A 20318-nucleotide genomic window follows, 5' to 3' on the forward strand; every position below is an offset into this window, starting at 1 on the left:
GGTGGCTCTGGTCAGCACTGCTGACCGGGTGGCCATCAAAAGCTTGGTCAGCGGTGCAGTGGGGCTAAGGCAGGCTCCCTGCCTGCCCTGGCTCCGTGCGGCCCCGGAAGTGCTTGGCATCTCCCTGCAGCACTTAGGCAGAGGGGCAATCAGGGAAGCTCTGTGTGCTGCCCCCGCCTCCAGCGCTGGCTCTGCAGCTCCCATTGGCCGGCTGCTCATCCTGCTGCTGCTTAGGGCACTGTCCCCGCAAGATGTGGCTCCCGTGGCCAAACCTGAGTGGTGCTGCAACCACACATGCTGGGTCATGATGGAGGAGAGACCAGGGCAAATCTGAGTGAGTGGTGTTGCAACCCGCGTCTAGGTGAGGAGTGCCACAAGCAGCAGCAGGATGAGCAGCCGGATCTGCAGTATGGCCAGCCTAGCTACGGGGAGTGCACTGTATGGCTGTTTGTAGGGTCCTGCCCACCTCCCCCATGCATTTGGGTCCCAGGCACGTACCTAGTTTGCTCTGCATTAATCCAGACCTGGCTGGGGGGAGCGACTCCATGAGGCTGGGCTGATATGGGCACATTAGAGGCCAGCGTTTGCAAGTGGCACCATCTCTTCTTGTCCCAGCTTCATAAACAAGGAACAGAAAGAGCACCTGAAAGATGCTCCAATTGGGCCAGGGAGCATGCAGCAAGGACTCCATAGAGCCAAACAATCACCAGGCCAAGGGCAGCCCTGCTAGTCTGGCTGGACACTTCACCAGCCAGATCACCCCACCCAGCCAGCCCTCCACCCTGGCAATGGTCAGGAGAAGAACCTTATTCCAGCTCTCCTCCCCATAACAGGAGCAGCCAGCGGAGAGCAGAGGAGCTGCAATGGCAGCCTGGATCCTTTGCACTGCACCCCCATAAGCCTTTGTCACAACACCACAACTCCCTCGCACAGCTGCCCCTAGATGGATACCAACACCTGCCCCTCCTCCCACCTGCCTGACCCATCCCAGACCAGCACCACCACGAGGGGAGAACCCGGCCCTCCCACATTTCCCCTGTCTGAGGGGAGAGCTCAGGAACCCAGCTTCAGACCCTCTGGACAGGGGACGAGGCTGTGATGCTAGACTGTGCAGGAATTCTTTGACTAAACATTTTTTCATCAGCAAATGCCAATTCATTGAAACTTTTTACCTATGGGGGTTGCTGAAAAGTCTGCAGGTCTCGGGTGGAATTTCTGGTTCAAACCAGAGAGGGACACATGGCAGCCCCAGCTCCAAGCCCTGCTCTGCTGATTCAGAGACCGTCTCTTACGTCCCAGGCGAGTGCCCTCATCACCAGCCAATAGAGTCAGTCTCCTTCTCACTGGCCCAATGGCTAGTTACCTATTCATACACAATGGAAACACTCCAATGGGAGCACTGACCTGCAGCTGACCCACCGCGCTGGTGGTTAGAGCACTCAGCTGGGACGGGAGAGCCCCTGGTTCAAGTCCCTGGTCCACAGTTCCTCTCCTGTGAAAATCAGGCACGACTCCCCTCACGTCACTGGAGTTATCACATCATAGAAGTGCTGCAAGATAGAGGGGAGCCAGGCCCAGGTCCCTGGGTGGGACTGCACAGGCATTGCGCTAACCAGGCAGTTAAACATGCTTTGCCTGAGCTTTGCAGGGGAGGGGGGTTTGAAAGTGAGCTTCAAAGGTGGGAGGTGGTTTGCCTGTTATTCGGGTACCTCCTTGCTCCCTGGTTTTGGGCAGAAAGAATGAAACTGTTGGACTCAAACCTTTTCTCCCCAGAGTCCATTGTCTCACCGGGAAGTGCCCATGTAAAGCTACCATCAGAGGGAGACTATATGGATTTACTGTTTATAGGCAGAGAGAGACAGGACATGACCTATATTGTGTATAGTCTCGCAATTTATGTGCTGGCAGCAGTGGTTGATGGGAGATGTGTTCTGAGGCTCAAAAGCATGCTTAAGCTTTGTAAATACAATTGGTTCAAGCTGAAGTGAGTGAACAAAGTGGAATGTTTTGAGGCCAAATCTGACTTTAGAAAAAACACCATTGAGCCAGTGCTACTTGACTGCCTTGTGAAAGCATGAGTCTCTGAGGTCAAGACATAACCTCCTGGCTCAGAAATCAAGGACCCCAGTACACTCACGGAAAATTAAAATGTTGCATCTGCTCTGAGTGCAAAAAAACTGTACACAGAGTAAGTGAGAAGCCTTCCTGAGAAGCACTGTCCTATGCCGGTGGTCTCCAAGCTGCAGCACTGGATTTCTGGCTCACTCGCTCTATTCTTCAAAAACATTAATAATCATAATCCATATAAAACTGTCATATTGGTTCAACATGGACGTCACCAAAGCCCTGACTAATTTATCAAAGATTTAGTGTTCAGCTGAACCAAGTCTCATTTTTGTAAGCAGATGCAGTTTGCTGGAATGTCTTCTCATCACCCACAAGTCTTCACTGCAAAGATACATCATATCAGCAACGTCTAAACCTTAAAAAATGTACATTCAAAATAGTAAAGTAAACAGTTAGTGCTAGTTCTGTGCCACTTATCAATTAAATAAATTGAGCTTTGGAACCACTTGTGTGTGTGTTGAAGCAGGCCTCCGTAAATGCGGCTGTGGATGGATGGCTGCATTCAACAATACACGGCAGTTTAGCTGCAGAATGCACCTTTCATGATCTCACAGTGCACAGAGCTAATAAATGATCTTTCAGTTCATTGGCAGTTCTGAAAATATAAAAGAAAAGTAGGTTTGAATCCATGCTATGGAGAAGGGACTTGAGCCCCGATCTCCCTGCCCCCAGGGGAGTCTAACCATGCGACTATAGGCTTTTATAGGGCAGGGTTTCCTCTGTCTCTTCTGTTGAAGCTATTCCACTTCTCCAGCAAAAGCAAGTGAGAATAACTCTCTAGGCCAGGGGTTGGGACATTCACCTGGGAGGGGGAATAGCTGGCTTTCAGTCTCTGCTTCAGTGACTCTGTAATTACTTATACAAAGCGGAACAGCTTCAATAGGAGAGGCTGAGAGACCCACTCCAGAGTGCCTTATAGAGTGGCCACTCAGGCATCCCCAGAATACTGGACATTTTGATACTTTGCCAACCCATGTGACCCTGCTCCTGGGACCTCACAAGACTGTCCAGCCCAAAACCAGACAAATGGCCTGCCTAGTGGCTCAGGCCCTGATGGTTCAGGCACTCATCTGGGATGTAGGATTTGAAACTAGGTCTCCCCCATCCCAGGTGAACATCCTAACTACTGGCAATTACTAAGAGTTACAAAGGGGGCACCACCGTTTTCTCCTCTGTGAATGATGCCTACCGCCCCTCGTGAATCTAGCCCCAAAATTGCACTGTTTCATTTTGATAATGCCCAAACTGGTCAGTTTGACACTTCAGCATGTTTTCTTTTTTCGTTTTGGCCAAAGCTATTCACGGAATGCGAAGTGAATTAGCAAAATGTTTCAGTCCACCTCAGTCTGCATTTTTTCTGCAAAAAAGTTTTGTCTGAAAAGCTTCCCCTGTCTCTAATCACAACACAGGCATGTTGCACAGAGGAGTTGGGTGGGGGCAGCGGCCAAGGAGAAGCCCAGAGAGCTGGTGAATGAGCACCACTGGCTACAGCTGGTCACTTCTGCGCAGCACAGACACAGTGAGCTTTGTTCCATGTGTTAGGAAGAGTGGGGAGCCAAGGAAGTGCAAGGAGGCAGGAGGGAGGGGTTGTAGATGGCTGGAGTGGTGGTTCACTCTCCCTCTGGCAGCAATGAGGAGAGGGTGGGGAATGGTGAGGAGGCTGGCCTGGCGGAGTGGAAGGCGGGGTGGAGGCTGGCCTGGTGGAGTGGAAGAGGGGGTGGAGGCTGGCCTGGCGGAGTGGAAGAGGGGGTGAAGAGGAGATGGCAGAGGTAGTAGAAGGTGGGCCTCACCCTGGATCCCCCTCCTGCACCCCACACCCCTCATCCCTGATCCCACCCCGGAGCCCACACACGCAGTCGGCACCCTCACCCCCTTCTGCCCCCCAACCCCCTGCCCCAGCCTGGTGAAAATGAGCGAGTGAATGAGGGTGGGGGAGAGTGAGTGACAGAGGGAGGAGCCTCGGAGATTAGGCGGGGAAGGGGGTGGGGCAAGGGTTTCAGTTTTGTGCAATTAGATGTGATGTACCAAGGAGATGGTAGCCATGTCACTGTCTGCCTGTGATGTAGGGTTGCCAACTGCCAATTGAACAAACCCAAACACCCTAGCCCCACCCCCTGCCTGTCCCTTCTCCAAGGCCCTGCTCCCCGCTCACTCCATCCTCCCTCCTTCCGTCACTTGCTCTCCCCCACCCTCACTCACTTTCACCAGGCTGGAGCAGGGGGTTGGGGTGAAGGAGGGGCTGCGGGGTGTGTTCTCTGGGAGGGAGTTTGGGTGCGTGAAGGGGTGTGGGGTGCAGGCTCTGGGAGGGAGTTTGGGTGCAGGAGAGAGTACGGGATGTGGGCTCTGGCAGGGAGTTTGGGTGCATGAGTGGGTACAGGTGTGGGCTGTGGGAGGGAGTTTGGGTCTGGGAGTGGGTACGGGGTGTGGGCTCTGGGAGGGAGTTTGGGTGCAGGAGTGGGTGTGGGGTGCAGGCTCTGGGCTGGGGTAGGGGGTTGAGGTGCGGGAAGAGGGAATGGGTTCAGGCTCTCGCCAGGCGGCGCTTATCTTGGTGCTTATCCAAAAGCGACTGGCACATCCCTCTGGCAGCAGCTCCTAGGCAGGGGAGCCAGGAGGTCTCCGCGCGCTGCCCCGGCCCACAGGCACCGCCCCCGCAGCTCCCACTGGCTGCAGTTCCCGGCCAATGGGAGCTGTGGAGTTGGCACTCGGGGCAGGGGCAGTGTGCAGAGACCCCCAGACCCTTCCCCCAGGGACCACAGGGACATGCTGGCTGCTTCCAGAAGTGGCGCCAGGCCAGGGCAGGCAGGGAGCCTGCCTTAGCCCTGCTGCACCGTTGGACTTTTAGTGCCTAAAATCTCCCGGTTTGGCTTCAGTAGCCTCCAGGAGATAGAGCCTGATTCTGGCAGACTCCTGGCAAAACTGGGATGGTTGGCAACCCTAGGAGTGAACAGGGAACAGGAACCTTGGCTCGGACAGGCTTGTCAGAGGGCAGGAGCCTTTGGCAGAGACAGCTTTCCTCGGGGCAGGCTGCAATTCTGACTGGGCCGTTTCCTGGGGTAGACATTCTGCCAGAGCACTGATGCCCCTCTGAGCATGCCTGATAGCTGGGGCTGGTACCAGCAAGTGACACAGGACTGCTGAAGCATTGTGAAATTTGTGGCATTGAGAGGGTGGTTTAGGCGGCCAGAGGGGTTGGAGGTGAAGGTGGTGTGAGCGGGCGGAGGCAAAGGGAGAGGTGGCATGGGGCAGTTCCAGGCAGTAAGAAGGACTCAGGGAGCTTGATGTGGAAGAGACAGTGTCATTTACAGTGTATTATTCTGACTTCCTTATACAGTAAATTGTAATTGTTCAGGAACTTTTTTGTATCAAACCAGCTTTTATCACTGACTCAATCTTGCAGTTTTCTATTCTTGTTCTCCACAAATGCCCTTTTTTAGCTTTCCTCGGCTTTTTCCTGATGGGCCTCATTAGGGGCTGGGGCTGATTCTTCCTGGCATTCACTTTCACTTATCATCTTGGGATTTTTTGGACACTGCTTTGTTGAAATGTTCTTGCAGAGTTTTGCTGCTACACTTAGTATCAATCAATCGTTCTTGCAGATGCAGAGGTCGGCATCCCACAATGTGAACAGAATTCTTCTCACCTCAGGCTCAGGAATCATCCTCCAAAGGTTCAGAGGTTCAACGAAGTACCCACAAACTCAGATGCTTATTGAAGCCTGGCCTGAACAATCAATTTCTTGGGGCTGCAGAATTGGCCAGGATGTCTCCTAAGAGCAGACTTTCTGGTGCTTCCTGCTTCTGTCCCCTGAGGCTTTCATTCAAAAGGTTCAAGTAGAGCCAGTCAGATTCTGCATCAGGGAGAATATGTTATCTGCAGACAAGCTGTGGATTTTACAAATGTGTTTCTTATTCCTAATTGCTCAGTGTATACTTTCTGCACACACCTTTTCATCCATGGACTATCTGTGAAGTGGTTGCTATTCTTATTTAGTAATCACGAGTCACTCTTTGTGGCATGCAATTGGCAGCCTTCTGTAAGACACCTGGTCTGATTTCTGTTACCTTATTGGCTTGGATAACCTGTGCTTTGTAAAGAAGCAAAGTCTCTTTTTCTGTGTGAGATTTTCTAACGGTTGGATGAATTACCTTTTGCACTCCCAGTAATATGTATTCACAGCCTGACCAAAGGCTCTTGCTCTCAGCAAACATTCCTTGCCTATGGATACAAGTGCCACCATCTAAATGGTCATCAATATAGGGGCAGCTGGCACCAGTGAAGCAAGTCAGCAGGCTTTATTTGCACAAATTTTCACAACTCTTGATTACTATATTTGCCCAGCTCTATGGCTAGCCAGACGTCGTGGTATTTGCCCAGCTCTATGGCTAACCAGACATCTGTGTTCATCACAGAAGGTTTTGGCTGAGTTTGCACTGTGGAATGGCAGAAGCCTTAGCACCATTTTCATTTAAACTGAACAAGCTCCCCCCTCTCTCCAGCACTTAGAATTTGTTACTGGGTGACACCATATTTACTAACCTTAACCTGGATAAATAGAGCAGAAGGGCCAAATGGTGAGATGGCATAACTCCCCTGAAGGCGGTGGAGTTACACCAGGTGTGTATCTGTCTCGAAGTGTCTCCAGCATGTGGAGAACTGGAGTGAATGTGTCCTCAGCTCATTTGTATCACAGGGATCGAACATTGTTCCTTGTTCCAATGAAATGTCAGATGATTTAGGATTCTTCTGTTTCCAGTCTTTTCTAGAGTTGGCGCTGGAGATCTGACCTACTGGAAGCCTTCTCTTTCAAAGTGGAGCTGCAAGACTCTGGATCAGTCCTTTCAGGCATGGTGATGAACGGTGTGATCCAACAGGAGCCTTCAGACCAGACCAATACACCCCGTGGGAATGAAGAAGAAAAGACACAGAAAGAGAAGGGTGCAGAAGAAGCGAAAGACTTAACCATATGCACCAAAGTCTCAGCCTTTGCCGAGAGGAAGAATGGTGAGTCCCTTTTCCATTCTAGTAAGAAAAGGTAGAACTGTCTGAGCAAGATCATGCTTGATGACAGCTGTGGAGTGATGTTAATTCAGGATTTAAGTGGATGGGAACTGTATTACTCTGGTGCTTTGAAAGATGCTTTGGAAGATAATGCTTTAAACCTGTAAGTAAATGGGAGATCGGAAATTGCTCCTAAATTCAGTGCTTCTATGTCAGCCTTAAATGCTACCGTCAGACTGTCCCATACCCCTAATCACTTTGGTTGCCCTTCTCTGTACTTTTTCAAATTCTAATATATCTTTTTTGAGATGGGGTGACCAGAACTGCACACAGTATTCAAGGTGCAGGCGTACCATGGATTTGTATAGTGGCTATAGAGAACTATCCACAATGACTTCAAGATATCTTTCTTGAGTGGTAACAGCTAATTTAGAACCCATCATCTTGTATGCATAGTTGGGATTATGTTTTTGAATGTACTTTACGTTGCATTTATCAACATTGAATTTCATCTGCCATTTTGTTGCCCAGTCACCCAGTTTTGTGAGTTCCCTTTGTAACTTTTTGCAGCCAGCTTTGGACTTAATTATGTTGAGTCGTTTTATATCATCTGCATACTTTGCCACCTCACTGTTTACCCCTTTTTCCAGATCATTTATTCTGGGAGCGGTTTTTTTTTTTTTTTTTTTTTTAATCTCCTTCCTCTGAAGCATCAGGGATGGCCACAGATGGAGATGGGGCACTGGGCAGAGTGGGCCAGGGTTGTGAGGCGGCATAAACTAGTGGTATGCAAACTGAAGGATGCACCCCCACCCCGGCCCTGGGGGACGCAAGAGGTTCTCTGCAGGGGGGTACAAAGAAACTTCAGCCTTTTGCTCTTTTAAAAAACAAACATACAAATAACACTTTTCACAGCAGACTTTAGAGCCCTGAAGTGGGACTAGGATCCCATGGGTCTCTCAGGACCCACTGCCATAATAGCGGGAGTAAGATAAACATTCAACAAACAAGCGGGAGCAAGTGGGAGTGGAGTGGATATTGCAGGGTGGGGCAGGAGTTGGATTAAAAAAAATAGTCCTCCTGTGCCACAAACCACATGAACACTCGGCCAGCAGTGGCTGCTGTCCAGCCGCCCAGCTCTGAAGGCAGTACCACTGCCAGCAGCAGCACAGAAGTAAGGGTGGGAATGGAAGGGAGGTGCAACAAATTCCATGAAAGGAAGGGGGAGGGGCGGGACTGGAAAAGTTTGCACACCACCGCCTAAACCATTCTTTCTTCCAGGTGCTTGGCTGGGTGGTTCATGCTCACATGCTCAGGATCTAACTCATCGCCATATGTGGGCTCGGAAGGGAATATTTCCCCAGGTCAGATGCGCGGTGACCTTGTGCCTTTTTTGCCCTACTTTGCAGCATGTGGGTGTGGGTCACTTACCAGGATTAGCTGGCTATCTCTCATTTAGCCATTTCCCTGCCCTAGTGGGGGCCTAGGGCTGCCTGTGGCACAGGCTAGTCTAGTCTCCTGTGGGCTGCGATACTTTGGTCTCATTTCCATAATAGGTTTCAGAGTGCGGGGGCTTTTGGCCTTGAACTCTATGACTCTATAACACAGGGCCAGTTTCTGATCTCACTGACAATGGTGTAAATCGAGAGTAACTCCATGAAAGTCAGTGGAGTTACAGCTGTGGGAAACCTGTGTAAAGTGAGAGTAGGATAAAACCCAATCTAAGCAAAGCCTGCTGGAGTTGTTTGCTGTTTCTTTTAGGCAGTATAAGGTAGTTGGCAACTGTTTAATATATTACATGATGAAAATTCCTTGCATGCACCATCAGCATTAAGTCTTCAAAAATCAGGAAATGTGAAAGTGAATCTTGACGTTACAATGCCTTGCTCCTTTGACTGCATGCATTACGGAAAATCAGGAGTAACCTGACTAATGCCAGTGGAGTTCTACCGGCAACAAACTGGAGTAAAGCAGTGATGAATCAGTCCCAGAGCCTTTAAGTAATCAGTCACATGCTATTTTTCAGTCACTATCATATCATGGGACCAATTTTACATACAATCATAGATACCTAAGATATGATCTTGAATTTAAAGACTGCTACCGAAGGCATACACATAAGGGTGCACACTTAAGACTGATCTTTCAATAGTCAATTTCACAATTTACATTTCCTTGCAAGCTTCAAATAGTGTTTTGCATTTAACTTACCAAGGTTTTTTTAACGGTAAAGACAGAAAAGTTCCCAGCTCTGTAATTACTAGGCACCCACATGCCAAAGCCAGTTACTGCCAATCAAAATTGCTGGTAAACTATGCACTTGTAGATCAAGGGTGCACCAGCTGATCACAGTGAGACCGGTGTCAGCCTTCTGACTAATCTAGTCAGACTAATTAGTCTGACTAATCTGACTAATTTATACTGTGCTGTCATAGCACTCTTGGCTGCATACAACTCCATAGCTGTACCTCCTTATAGCTGGGTCATTTAAGAAATCCTTAGGAAAGAGTAAGCACCTCTGACACCCTGGCCAACCAGCCAGGGTGTTGCTGTCCTCCTAACCTTCTTTATTTTTCCATTTTAAATAAATATAATTGCCTGGAATGATCATCGTAAAGAGCCTGTTCCTCTAACTTTGGGAGAAGCTGAGCCCCTTCATCACATTTTGTCTTCAGCTGGAGTTGGCAAGCCTGCCAAGTGTTATGCACATTTCCCTTTGATGTAACAACTGTGATCTCATGCACAGCTGATGAGAGAGGCTGACAGCTGGCCCTTTAAATTTGTGGGTTGGGGAGGGAAGAAGAGGAGTGGCTGCTCCTCCCCGTAGCCTGTGTGCCCTCCCGGTGGAGCAGAAGCTTCTCTGACAGCATCTCTCTGCCCCACGGAGACCAGCATGATTCACTCTGCAGGGAGGGACCCAGAGCCTCAAGCCCTAAGGGAGCTTCTGGGCAGGGGTCCTAGCCCTCCCACTGCCCCCTAGCTGCTCCTGCTCCCAATCCTTCCCAAAGTGCTCCTGCCTTCAATCCTGCTGCCCATCCCGGCGCCAGACCCTCCCCCCTGTTGTCCAGGTGCCTGAAAAATCACCCTTGCTGGGGAGGGCCCAGTGACTCCCCTCCTCTCCTGCTGACTTCAGGGGGTGAGCAGCTGGACCACACTCCCATCATCTCCAGGGCACTGCCAAGGGAGACCCCAGCCATTGTGGGACACAGGAGGTCCCTTTGCCATGGCTGGCTTCCCCAGCAGAGGCAATCCACTGCCCTCGCTGCAGGGAGGAGGAGGCAGAGACTGATATCATTGTGGGGGCAGGGGAGTATTTCTGGCAGGGGACCATTGCCTCCCTGTAGCCCCCCAGCCCCAGCAGGGCTTGGCTGGTGAGAGAAGGTCACTAACTTCCCCTCTGACCCCTGACCCCCAGCCCCTGGCCACACACACAATACTGGGAGGCCATGGACGAAAAGAAGTGAGTTTCACCCTCAAAAATGTCACACCCGGAGCTGTACATCTGGGCCATGATGCACTAAGGGTGCTCAGCCCCTTGCAGAATCCACTCCGAACAGGGACTGTATCGAAACAGCCCCGTCCAGCACCCCGCATGCATCAGTCACCTCTCCTGGCTGCGGTGATCAACATACGTTTCCAACGAGTTTTACTCCCATCCGCCTGCAGAGCCTGCCCGGCTCCAAGGCAGGGTGACGGGGCTGCACTTTCTTGTGCAGCAGCAGCAGAACCATTTGCTAAGTTCCAGGCAGATACACCTGTGCAAAACCCAGAAGCCATACTGGCAACTGAGCCACACAGGAGTCAGTGGGGCCATCCGGGGTCACTTAGGGTAGGGGGCCACCCAGGGGTCACTGTGGGCAATGCAGCTGCCCAGGAGTAAAGGGTCACTGAGAGTAATGGTGCCACTAAGGGGTCATGGAAAGCAATGAGCCAGGGGTCACTGAGGGCAGTAGGGTCACCCAGAGAAGGGGGAGGTTTTGTTTGCACTCTCTTTGTGTTCCCTCTTGAGACAAAGAGAGAGACCAAGCAGGTAATCCAGCTCCTACTGAAATGATACATCTAAAATTACATAAATTGTAAGTAACAGCAAGGAAATGCGTTAGATTATCGTTTGTTTTAGCTTGTGAATTTTCCCTGTGCCAAGAGGGAGTTTTATTCCTGTTTCGTAACTTTAAAGTTGAGCCTAGAGGGGCATCCTCTGTGTTTTAAACCTTTTTATTACCCTGTAAAATTACCTTCCATCCTGATTTTACAGAGGTGCTTCTTTTACTTTTTTTTTATTATGAAGTTCTTCTTTTAAGAACCTGCTTGGTTGTTAGTATCCTAAAAACCCAAGGATCTGGTCTGTGCTCACCTTGTTAACCTATTTGGTTGGTATATTATTCTCAAGCCACCCCAGGAAGGGGCTTGGTGGGATATTTTTGGGAGAATAGGGCTCCAAGTGGCCCCTTCCATTAATATTTGTTTAAATCACTTGGTGGTCGCAGCAATACCGTCCAAGAACAAGGAAAGGAATTTGTGCCTTGGGGAAGTTTTTAACCAAAGATGGTGGAATATAAGCTTAGGGGGTCTTTCTTCTGGGTCCCCACATCTGTACCCCAGAGTTCAGAGTGGGGAGGAACCCTGACAGGCCGCATTCCCATGGTCTCTGGAGAGGAGAGGGGCCCCATTCCCATGGGCTCTGGAGATGAGGGGCCCTGTTCCCATAGGCTCTGGAGAGGAGAGAGGCCCCGTTCCCGAGGGGGCTGGAGAGGAGAGAGGCCCTGTTCCCATGGGCTCTGGAGAGGAGGGGCCCGGTTGATCATGGTATCCAAGGAAGCTGCAGCCCTGTTACTGGAGTTCTTGGAATGCATGTCCTTTGCAGGCCCACATATCAGCTCCTCTCCTGAGTGCTCAGCTTCCCTGCCTCATTGGAGAGGACCTGAAAGGATGGTTTCGGGAAGTCCTGTCTACAGCCTTATTTACAGTTGCTAGGTCCAAAGATAAAGTGTTTGCTCTCTTTAGCTGAGCGTGGCTGAGGAATGTTCTGGGTGCCTCTCCTGAGGTCTAGCACTCCACTCTTTATGGGCACTGTAGACCTGCGGCAGCAGACTGACTGGGTCGGTATCCTGCCTTCTCTTGAAGTGCTCCTCTCAGGATCCACTTAGGAATTGTGCTCCTCGCTTTCAGGCCGTGTTCAGACTTGCTCAGCCCCTGCCTGGGCCATGTCTCACCCCTCCTGCTCTCTGCTCACTCTGTTTATTTAGTAATGGCTCCCTTTCTGTCCCATCACACAATCGCTGCACTGCTACCTCTTCGCCTCTGCCCGTCCCGCTGTGGGAACACTTTCCAGTGTCTCCCCTCATGTCTTCTCCCACTCATTTCAAGCCCCAGTGGAAATGCCCTTTCTCCCTAGTCCATGCCTCTCCATTACTCTTTCTCTTCTACTCCCAGTTTTGATTCTGTTGTATGATTCTGTGGCTGTAGGCCAAGGTTTGGGATGCGAGTTGTATGAACAATGCTCCGCCCTGGAGTCAGCCTGTTTGCTTTTAGATTGATCTCTCCAGCAATGACCTCATTGTATCACTGATTGTCACAAGAATGCACGGATTCTCAAGACTTGTAAGTGATGCACCACATCAAACAGCTTCCTGAGAAGCTCTTAGTATTTCTCAAGGCTGCTCAGAGCATGAGGAGTTCTGCGCATCCCTCCCATGACAAAGGGAGGGCAAAATCTCAGGTGCAGATTTGCTTTCCCTTGTGCCCTGCCCTTCCCTTTCTGGGCAGGCCACGAGCGACCACACACACTCGGCAGGATTTTGCCTGCATTGTGCATAACGTCTTCCATGCAGGTTTCCCGTTGCAGATTCTGGAGAGAAACACAGTCAGATTCTGTTGTTTATTTGTCTAGTGAAATAGACCCTCTGACTACCAGCTCCTCAGCCCCCCTGCAACAAAGAGGAGAATTTGGAAATGCCCATCTGGTTTGTGTTTAGCATAATGTGCAGAAAGGTTGCACATTTTCAGGGACCTTGTTCATAAGTAGTAGATTGTACAACTGTTTATTACACAAATGAGGCTTTTTATTGCTGAGCTTTGTTGAGCTGCCAGTTGGGATAAAGAACACAATGTGCTTCATGGTCCCTATCAAGGAAAATTAGAAAGCATTAAATTCTGCTCAAACTATCAAGCACTGGAGAGCTGGTAATCAAATCCAGAAAACACGTGCTGTTGGAAGGTCAGGGCTATCTTGCTGGTGGTGCCTTTGAATCAATTACAAAGTCCCTTCGATAAAACATTAGAAAAACAATATATAGACTTCTGACCCCAAACCTCAACACAAAATGATACATCTCAGGCAAAAAGGGATCTGCTCTCTGTTGGCTTTGAGGGGTAACCTGAACTCCCCAAATCTTCTCTTCACTGATCTCCTGGCGAGCCGTCTACCCCGTGTGCATGTGTTTCAGTTTAAAGATATATAGGAATCCAAGTGTGGTTATTAAATTACTGTCTTGTCCCAAGCTCATTCTGGCCCTGGTTCCCCATAGCCAGGTAAGAGGTGCATCTGCAGGAAGATTTTCCAAATTAGCTTTAGATCCAAATCAAATTAATATTGCAAACAACGTATCGAACCCGAGTGATAGCTCGTCCCCAATGAAATATCAGCCTGCAGTCCTGAACCTCCAAGCCAGACTTTAATGCCACTTCAATCTGAGTGTAAGAGCTGAAGGAATTCCAAGAATCCAATGATATAAACTGTATTTTTAGAGCTGTGAGTGACTTGTGAGAGTGAAACATTGCAGGGACTAAAGATAGCACAAGTCAGTTTTTCCATGATTTATCACAAGAATGTTCGCAGCAAGTTAAAGTCATTGAATGGTGTGATAGCAGCACATACATGTTGGCATGTTTTCAAGTCAAGCCATTCATAACATATTTGTCACAGAACAAAATTTCCGTAATAAAACTTTGAGCAGCATCTCATTTGTAGAGGCACCACACAAGCCACTGAGGGGTTTGTTTATTTTCAAGTACATTCTCTCTCCTCAGCCGTAACCAGAAGGCAGTTCAAGCCACCTGATTGCAAGTTCCAAAATCTTCAGAAACTCTGACCCTGGGAGGGCATAAAAGAGACTGTGGCAGGTTGGAAAGAGCCACATGACATTTTGATTAAAAAACTAGAACAATATCAAATTAACATGACACAATTAAATGGATTAAAACCTGGCCAACTGATAAGTCTCACCATGTAATTGTAAACAGGGAATCATAATTGAGCCAGTGGGGTCTGGCAGAAATCTGTTCCTGGCTCTGTACCATTTAACATATTGATCAATGACCTGGAAGAAAAGAGAAAATCATCACTGATAAAGTTTGCAGATGACAAAAAAATTGGGGGACTGGTAAATAATGAAGAGGGCAGATCAGGATCACTTGGTAAACTGGGCACAAGCCAACAATGTGCATTTTAATACATGTAAATGTATTCATCTAGGAACACAGAATGCAGGCCATGCTGAGAGGATGCCGCCCAAAGTCCCTTGCTGAGGTTAAGATAACACAGACTTATAGATTCCAAGGCTGGAAGGGACTATTGTGATCATGTAGGCTGACCTCCTGCATGACACAAGTCAGAGACCTGCCCCAATATAATTCCTGGAGCAGATCCTTTAGAAAAATATCCAAGCTTGATTTAAAATGATCAGTGATGGAGAATCCACCACACCCCTGGGTAAGTTGTTCCAATGGTTAATTATGGTCACCGTTAAAATGTATGCCTTATTTCGAGTTTGAATTTGTCTAGCTTCTATTTCCAGACATTGGATCATTTTAGACCTTTCTCTGCTAGGCTGAGAGCCCTTTACTAGATATTTGTTCCCCATATAGGTAGCTATAGACGGTGATCAAGTCACCCCTTAATCTTCTCTTTGTTAAACTAAATAGATTGAGCTCATTGAGTCTATCATGATAAATCAGATTATCTAACCCTGTAATCATTCTCATGGCTCGCCTCTGACTCTCCACCAATTTATCAACATCCTTCTTCAATTGTGGTCACCAGAACTGGGCAGAGGATTCCAGCAGCAATCACACTGGTGCCAAATATAGAGGTGAAATAACCTCTCTGCTCCTACTCAGTATTCCCTTGTTCCTATGTTCAGCTGATTATTGACCATGACCCCAAATCTCTGCTTCCCAGAATAGAGTCCCTCATCCTGTGACTCTGGCTGACATCCATATTAAAACACTTATTGCTGGCTTGAGCCCTGTTTACCAAGCAATCCTGATCACTCCGTATCAGTGACCTGGCCTCTTCATTATTTGCAACTCCCCCAATTTTTGTGTCAACTGCAAACATTAAAAGTGCTAATTTTATGTTTTCTTCCAAGTCATTTTATAAAAATGTGAAATAGCACAGGGCCAAGAACCAATCCCTTGGGACCCCACTAGAAACACCCACTCAGTGGGGATTCCCCTTCTACAGTTACATTTTAAATCTATTGGATAGCCAGCTTTTAATCCAATTAATGTGTGTGTATCACAGGGCATGCTCACTGCAAGGCACCTTCTCCTGGCTTCTCTATGAATTAGCTCCTTCCACAGCCGATGCCCCTTCTGTCATGCATTTGCAGGCCCTGCAGCCTCTCTCTCTTCTACAGCTCGGGGTGCTCTCTCTTCGAGGCTTGGCCCTCCAGCCAGATCCCTATCCATGCTTCGCCTTCTGGGGTGGCGTCAAAGTCTGTCCACACAAACTGTCTCAGGCAGTCTTCCCATTCACTGCCCAGACTGTGCCACTTCCCCCGTGGCTGGTAGGGGAACGTGGATCCACCCTCTACTCCAGGTTTCAGCCCAGGGACCCTCTAATCAGTGGCCAAGGTCTGCACCACCGTGAACCTTGCTGCTGTTTGCCTCAGCCTTTTCCTACCCCTGTCCAAGTCCAGAGAGATACTGCAGGCCTTCTGCACTGCAGCCACCTTCTTACTCCCTAATTCCTGACTTTATAGCTCCTCAGCCTGTCCTTGCCCGGCTGGACTTCACCTTCCATTAGGGCTTGTCTATCCAGCTTAATTCTCCCCCAGGTGCGGCCTACTCGCTTAATTAGCCCCTTAACCCCTTCAGGTGAGGTGTGGGGTGAACACCCCATCATGGTGGACCATGTTAATTTTATAGCTCTCTATTTTTTTAATCAAAATGTCACGTGGTACCAAGTCAAATGTCTTATGGAAGTTAAAGTTACATCAACACAGTTTCCACGGTATGCATCCGATGAAGTGAGCTGTAGCTCACGAAAGCTTATGCTCAAATAAATTGGTTAGTCTCTAAGGTGCCACAAGTACTCCTTTTCTTTTTGCGAATACAGACTAACATGGCTGTTACTCTGAAACCTGTCACTATGACCTTTAGCATCCAAATTTGTAATCTCATCAAAAATAGCTAGCAAATTAGTTTGACAGGATCTATTTTCCATAAACCCATGTTGATTGGCATTAAATAATTTTAATTCTTTATTAATTGAGTCCCATATCAGTCACTCCTTTATCTTGCCCAGGATTGATGTCAGACTGACAGGCCTGGAATTACCGGGTCATCCCATTTACCATTTTTAAAAATTGGCACCACATTAGTTTTTTTCCAATCTCCTGGAACTTCCCCAGTGTTCCAATACTTACCGAAAATCAGTCCAGCTCTTTTAAAACTCTTGGATGCAAATTATCTGGACCTGCTGATTTAAAAATGTCTAGCTTCAGTCTCTTCTGCATAACATCCTTCAGAGTTACTAGCACATGAAAAGAGCATATGATATGACTAGGGTTACCATATTTAAAGTTCCCAAATAAAGGACACTACTGGGGGGAGGAGGAGCAGAAGAGGGGGTACAGGTAGGGGGTGCTGGAGGGGTATGTGTGTACTTGGATGGATATTTGGGAGTACTGAAGGGGGTTTGAGGGGTGCTGGAGGGAGTACCTGTGGCCTCACTCTCAAGGTGTGGGGCAGTGTCGTTCCCTGTCATGGTGGCAGGGTGGCTGGCACAGGTCTGGGATGCAGCATCAGCCCATCAGTCAGCGCTTCCCTGTGGATCTCTCCCCCTCCCCAGGGCAGGGAGCTAGGGCCTGGCCCTGTTACCCTTGCTGGCTGGGCTCTGAGGCCCCGTAGCAGGGCAGGTGACCCAGCCAAGAGGTGTTTGGCGGCTTTGCTTACCTGGTGGGCTGGGCTGCGCGAGGGCTGGGGTGGGAGAGATCCAGCAGTGCAGATACAGGGAAGGAACCAATCAGGGTGCACACACAGCTTTTTCTGACCTGCAGTGTCTAGAGCAGAAAAATTCCAGATATTTCCTCTTATTTCAAAAATCCGCCCAGATGGAGGCCGAAGGATGAAAAAAGAGGTCACTTCTGGGAAAACCCAGGTGTATGGTAACCCTAGATATGACTACATCATCTGTTTTTTTCACCCAAATAGAGAATAGAAACATTTATTGAATTCTTCTCCCTTTTCTACATTATTATTGGTAACTCTGCCATTTCTCTCAAATAAGGGACCAGTACTATTGTCAGGATACTTTTTGTTCCCAATATATTTAACAAACTCCTTCTTATTGTCTTCAGCTCTGCTGGCCATAGTTTTTTCCTTGTGCCCCTTTGCTTCTGTCAAGGTTCCTTCCCCACTCTGAACGCTAGGGTACAGATGTGGGGACCTGCATGAAAAACCTCCTATCTTTACCAGCTTAGGTCAAAACTTCCCCAAGGTACAAAATATTCCACCCTTTGTCCTTGGATTGGCCGCTACCACCACCAAACAAATACTGGTTACTGGGGAAGAGCTGTTTGGAAACGTCTTTCCCCCCAAAATACTTCCCAAAACCTTGCACCCCATTTCCTGGACAAGGTTTGGTAAAAAGCCTCACCAGTTTGCCTAGGTGACTACAGACCCAGACCCTTGGATCTTAAGAACAATGAACAATCCTCCCAACACTTGCACCCCCCCTTTCCTGGGAAATGGATAAAAAGCCTCACCAATTTGCATAGGTGACCACAGACCCAAATCCTTTGATCTGAGAACAATGAAAAAGCATTCAGTTTTCTTACAAGAAGACTTTTAATAGAAATAGAAGTAAATAGAAGTAAAGAAATCACCTCTGTAAAATCAGGATGGTAGATACCTTACAGGGTAATTAGATTGAAAACCTAGAGATCCCTCTAGGCAAAAACTTAAGTTACAAAAAAGATACACAGACAGAAATAGTTATTCTATTCAGCACAATTCTTTTCTCAGCCATTTAAAGAAATCATAATCTAACACGTACCTAGCTAGATTACTTACTAAAAGTTCTAAGGTTTCAGAGTAATAGCTGTGTTAGTCTGTATTCGCAAAAAGAAAAGGAGTACTTGTGGCACCTTAGAGACTAACCAATTTATTTGAGCATGAGCTTTCGTGAGCTACAGTGAGCTGATGAAGTGAGCTCACAGATGAAGTGAGCTCACGAAAGCTCATGCTCAAATAAATTGGTTAGTCTCTAAGGTGCCACAAGTACTCCTTTTCTTTTTTAAAAGTTTTAAGACTCCATTCCTGGTCTATCCCCGGCAGAAACAGCATATAGACAGACAGAGACTCTTTGTTTCTCTCCCTCCTCCTAGCTTTTGAAAGTATCTTGTCTCCTCATTGGTCATTTTGGTCAGGTGCCAGCGAGGTTACCTTTAGATTCTTAACCCTTTACAGGTGAGAGGAGTTTTTCCTCTGGCCAGGAGGGATTTCAAAGGGGTTTATCCTTCCCTTTATATTTATGACAGCTTCCCTTATCAATTTTCAACAATTCCTAACTTCCGATCTATGTTCATTACTATCAACTTTCTCTTTCTTCCATTTGTTAAATATTATTTATTTTATTTTGTATAGCTGCCTTCTCTGATGCTCTAAACCAAATTGTATTTTTAACAGCACAGCCTTCTTCCTCAGTTATGGGATTGTGGCTTTTGGGTATCTAGTAAGGTATTCCCAAACATTTCCCAAACATCATTCACATTTTTCTGATTAAATTCTTCCTCCCAGCTGATTTGGCTCATAATTGATTTCAGCTTTGTGAAATTGGATCTTTTAAAGCACCAAGTATATATATTACTGCTCTGGACTTTATTCTGCTTGTACATGATAAATGGGATCAAGTCACGATCACTTGTACCTAAATTACCATTAAGTTTTCACTCTGCGATCAGTTCCTCTTTATCCGCCAAGACGACGTCTAATATAGAATTCCCCCCTGCTGGATGCAACACTTTCTGCAGCCATCTCTGTCTGGTTCGGCTGTCTTTCTGTCTGTGGCTGCCCAACACTCACGCACACTCAGCCCCACCAAAGCAATACCCAGACCTCTGTGTTCATAAGAACATAAGAACGGCCATACTGGGTCAGACCAAAGGTCCATCTAGCCCAGTATCCTCTCTTTCGACAGTGGCCAGTGCCAGATGCCACAGAGGGAATGAATGGAACAGGTAATCATCAAGTGATCCATCCCCTGTCGCCCATTCCCACCTTCTGGCAAACAGAGGCTAGGGACACCATCCCTGCCCATCCTGAATAATAGCCTTTGATGGACCTATCCTCCATGAACTTATCTAGTTCTTTTCTGAACCCTGTTATAGTCACATACAGCCCCCAGGGAAATCCCTCCACCCACATAGCTAAGCTCCTGACCAGCCTGTGTTTTGGGCAGTGGCTCCTATTGTTCCAGATATCTTACTCCAAAAGGAGCTTAACCGCAAAGGATGCCAGTGGAGCTGCTCCTGTGCTTAATGTTCAGCACTTGCTTACATGCTGTGCTGGAGCGTGGCCAGTGCTCGCATCACACAGGATCAAGTCCCACGTAGGAGGCTTTGTCTCCTTATATCACTTCCTCCACACCTTCTTGTGCAGGATTTAACACTCAATATTTAGGCTTGTGTCCATTTTCTTTCCCTTATAACCATGACTGTGGTTAAATAAACTAAGTATGTGAGTGATTATAAACTTTCCCCTTTGCCATCTGGAGCTGGATGAATACAAGTTCTGGTCCTCTGAACACAGTTTGCACTTACCTTCCCTCTTATTTATATTTGTGATTCTTTGCATGTTGGTTTTGCGACTGCACATCTTGTAAAGTCCTTTGACTTGTTCTGAGAACTCCACAAGGTGATGTCTCAAACAGCTTTCTCCCTGCTGTGACTGTCCCCAGAGGCCACCCT

The 20318-nt window shown here is 48.0% G+C and overlaps 1 protein-coding gene across 1 annotated transcript in view; it reads left to right on the forward strand.

The window, feature by feature from the left end:
- MYOCD (myocardin) overlaps positions 1–20318 on the forward strand; it is a 471189-nt gene that overhangs the window by 233055 nt on the left and 217816 nt on the right. The window contains exon 3 of the mRNA XM_073310471.1: positions 6881–7128. Coding sequence (XP_073166572.1) covers positions 6972–7128 — 157 coding nt within the window. The 5' untranslated portion in view covers positions 6881–6971. The remainder of the gene's footprint in view (positions 1–6880; positions 7129–20318) is intronic.

This window comes from Lepidochelys kempii, chromosome 14 (genome assembly GCF_965140265.1).
Source record: "Lepidochelys kempii isolate rLepKem1 chromosome 14, rLepKem1.hap2, whole genome shotgun sequence".
Classification (NCBI taxonomy): Eukaryota; Metazoa; Chordata; order Testudines; family Cheloniidae; genus Lepidochelys; species Lepidochelys kempii.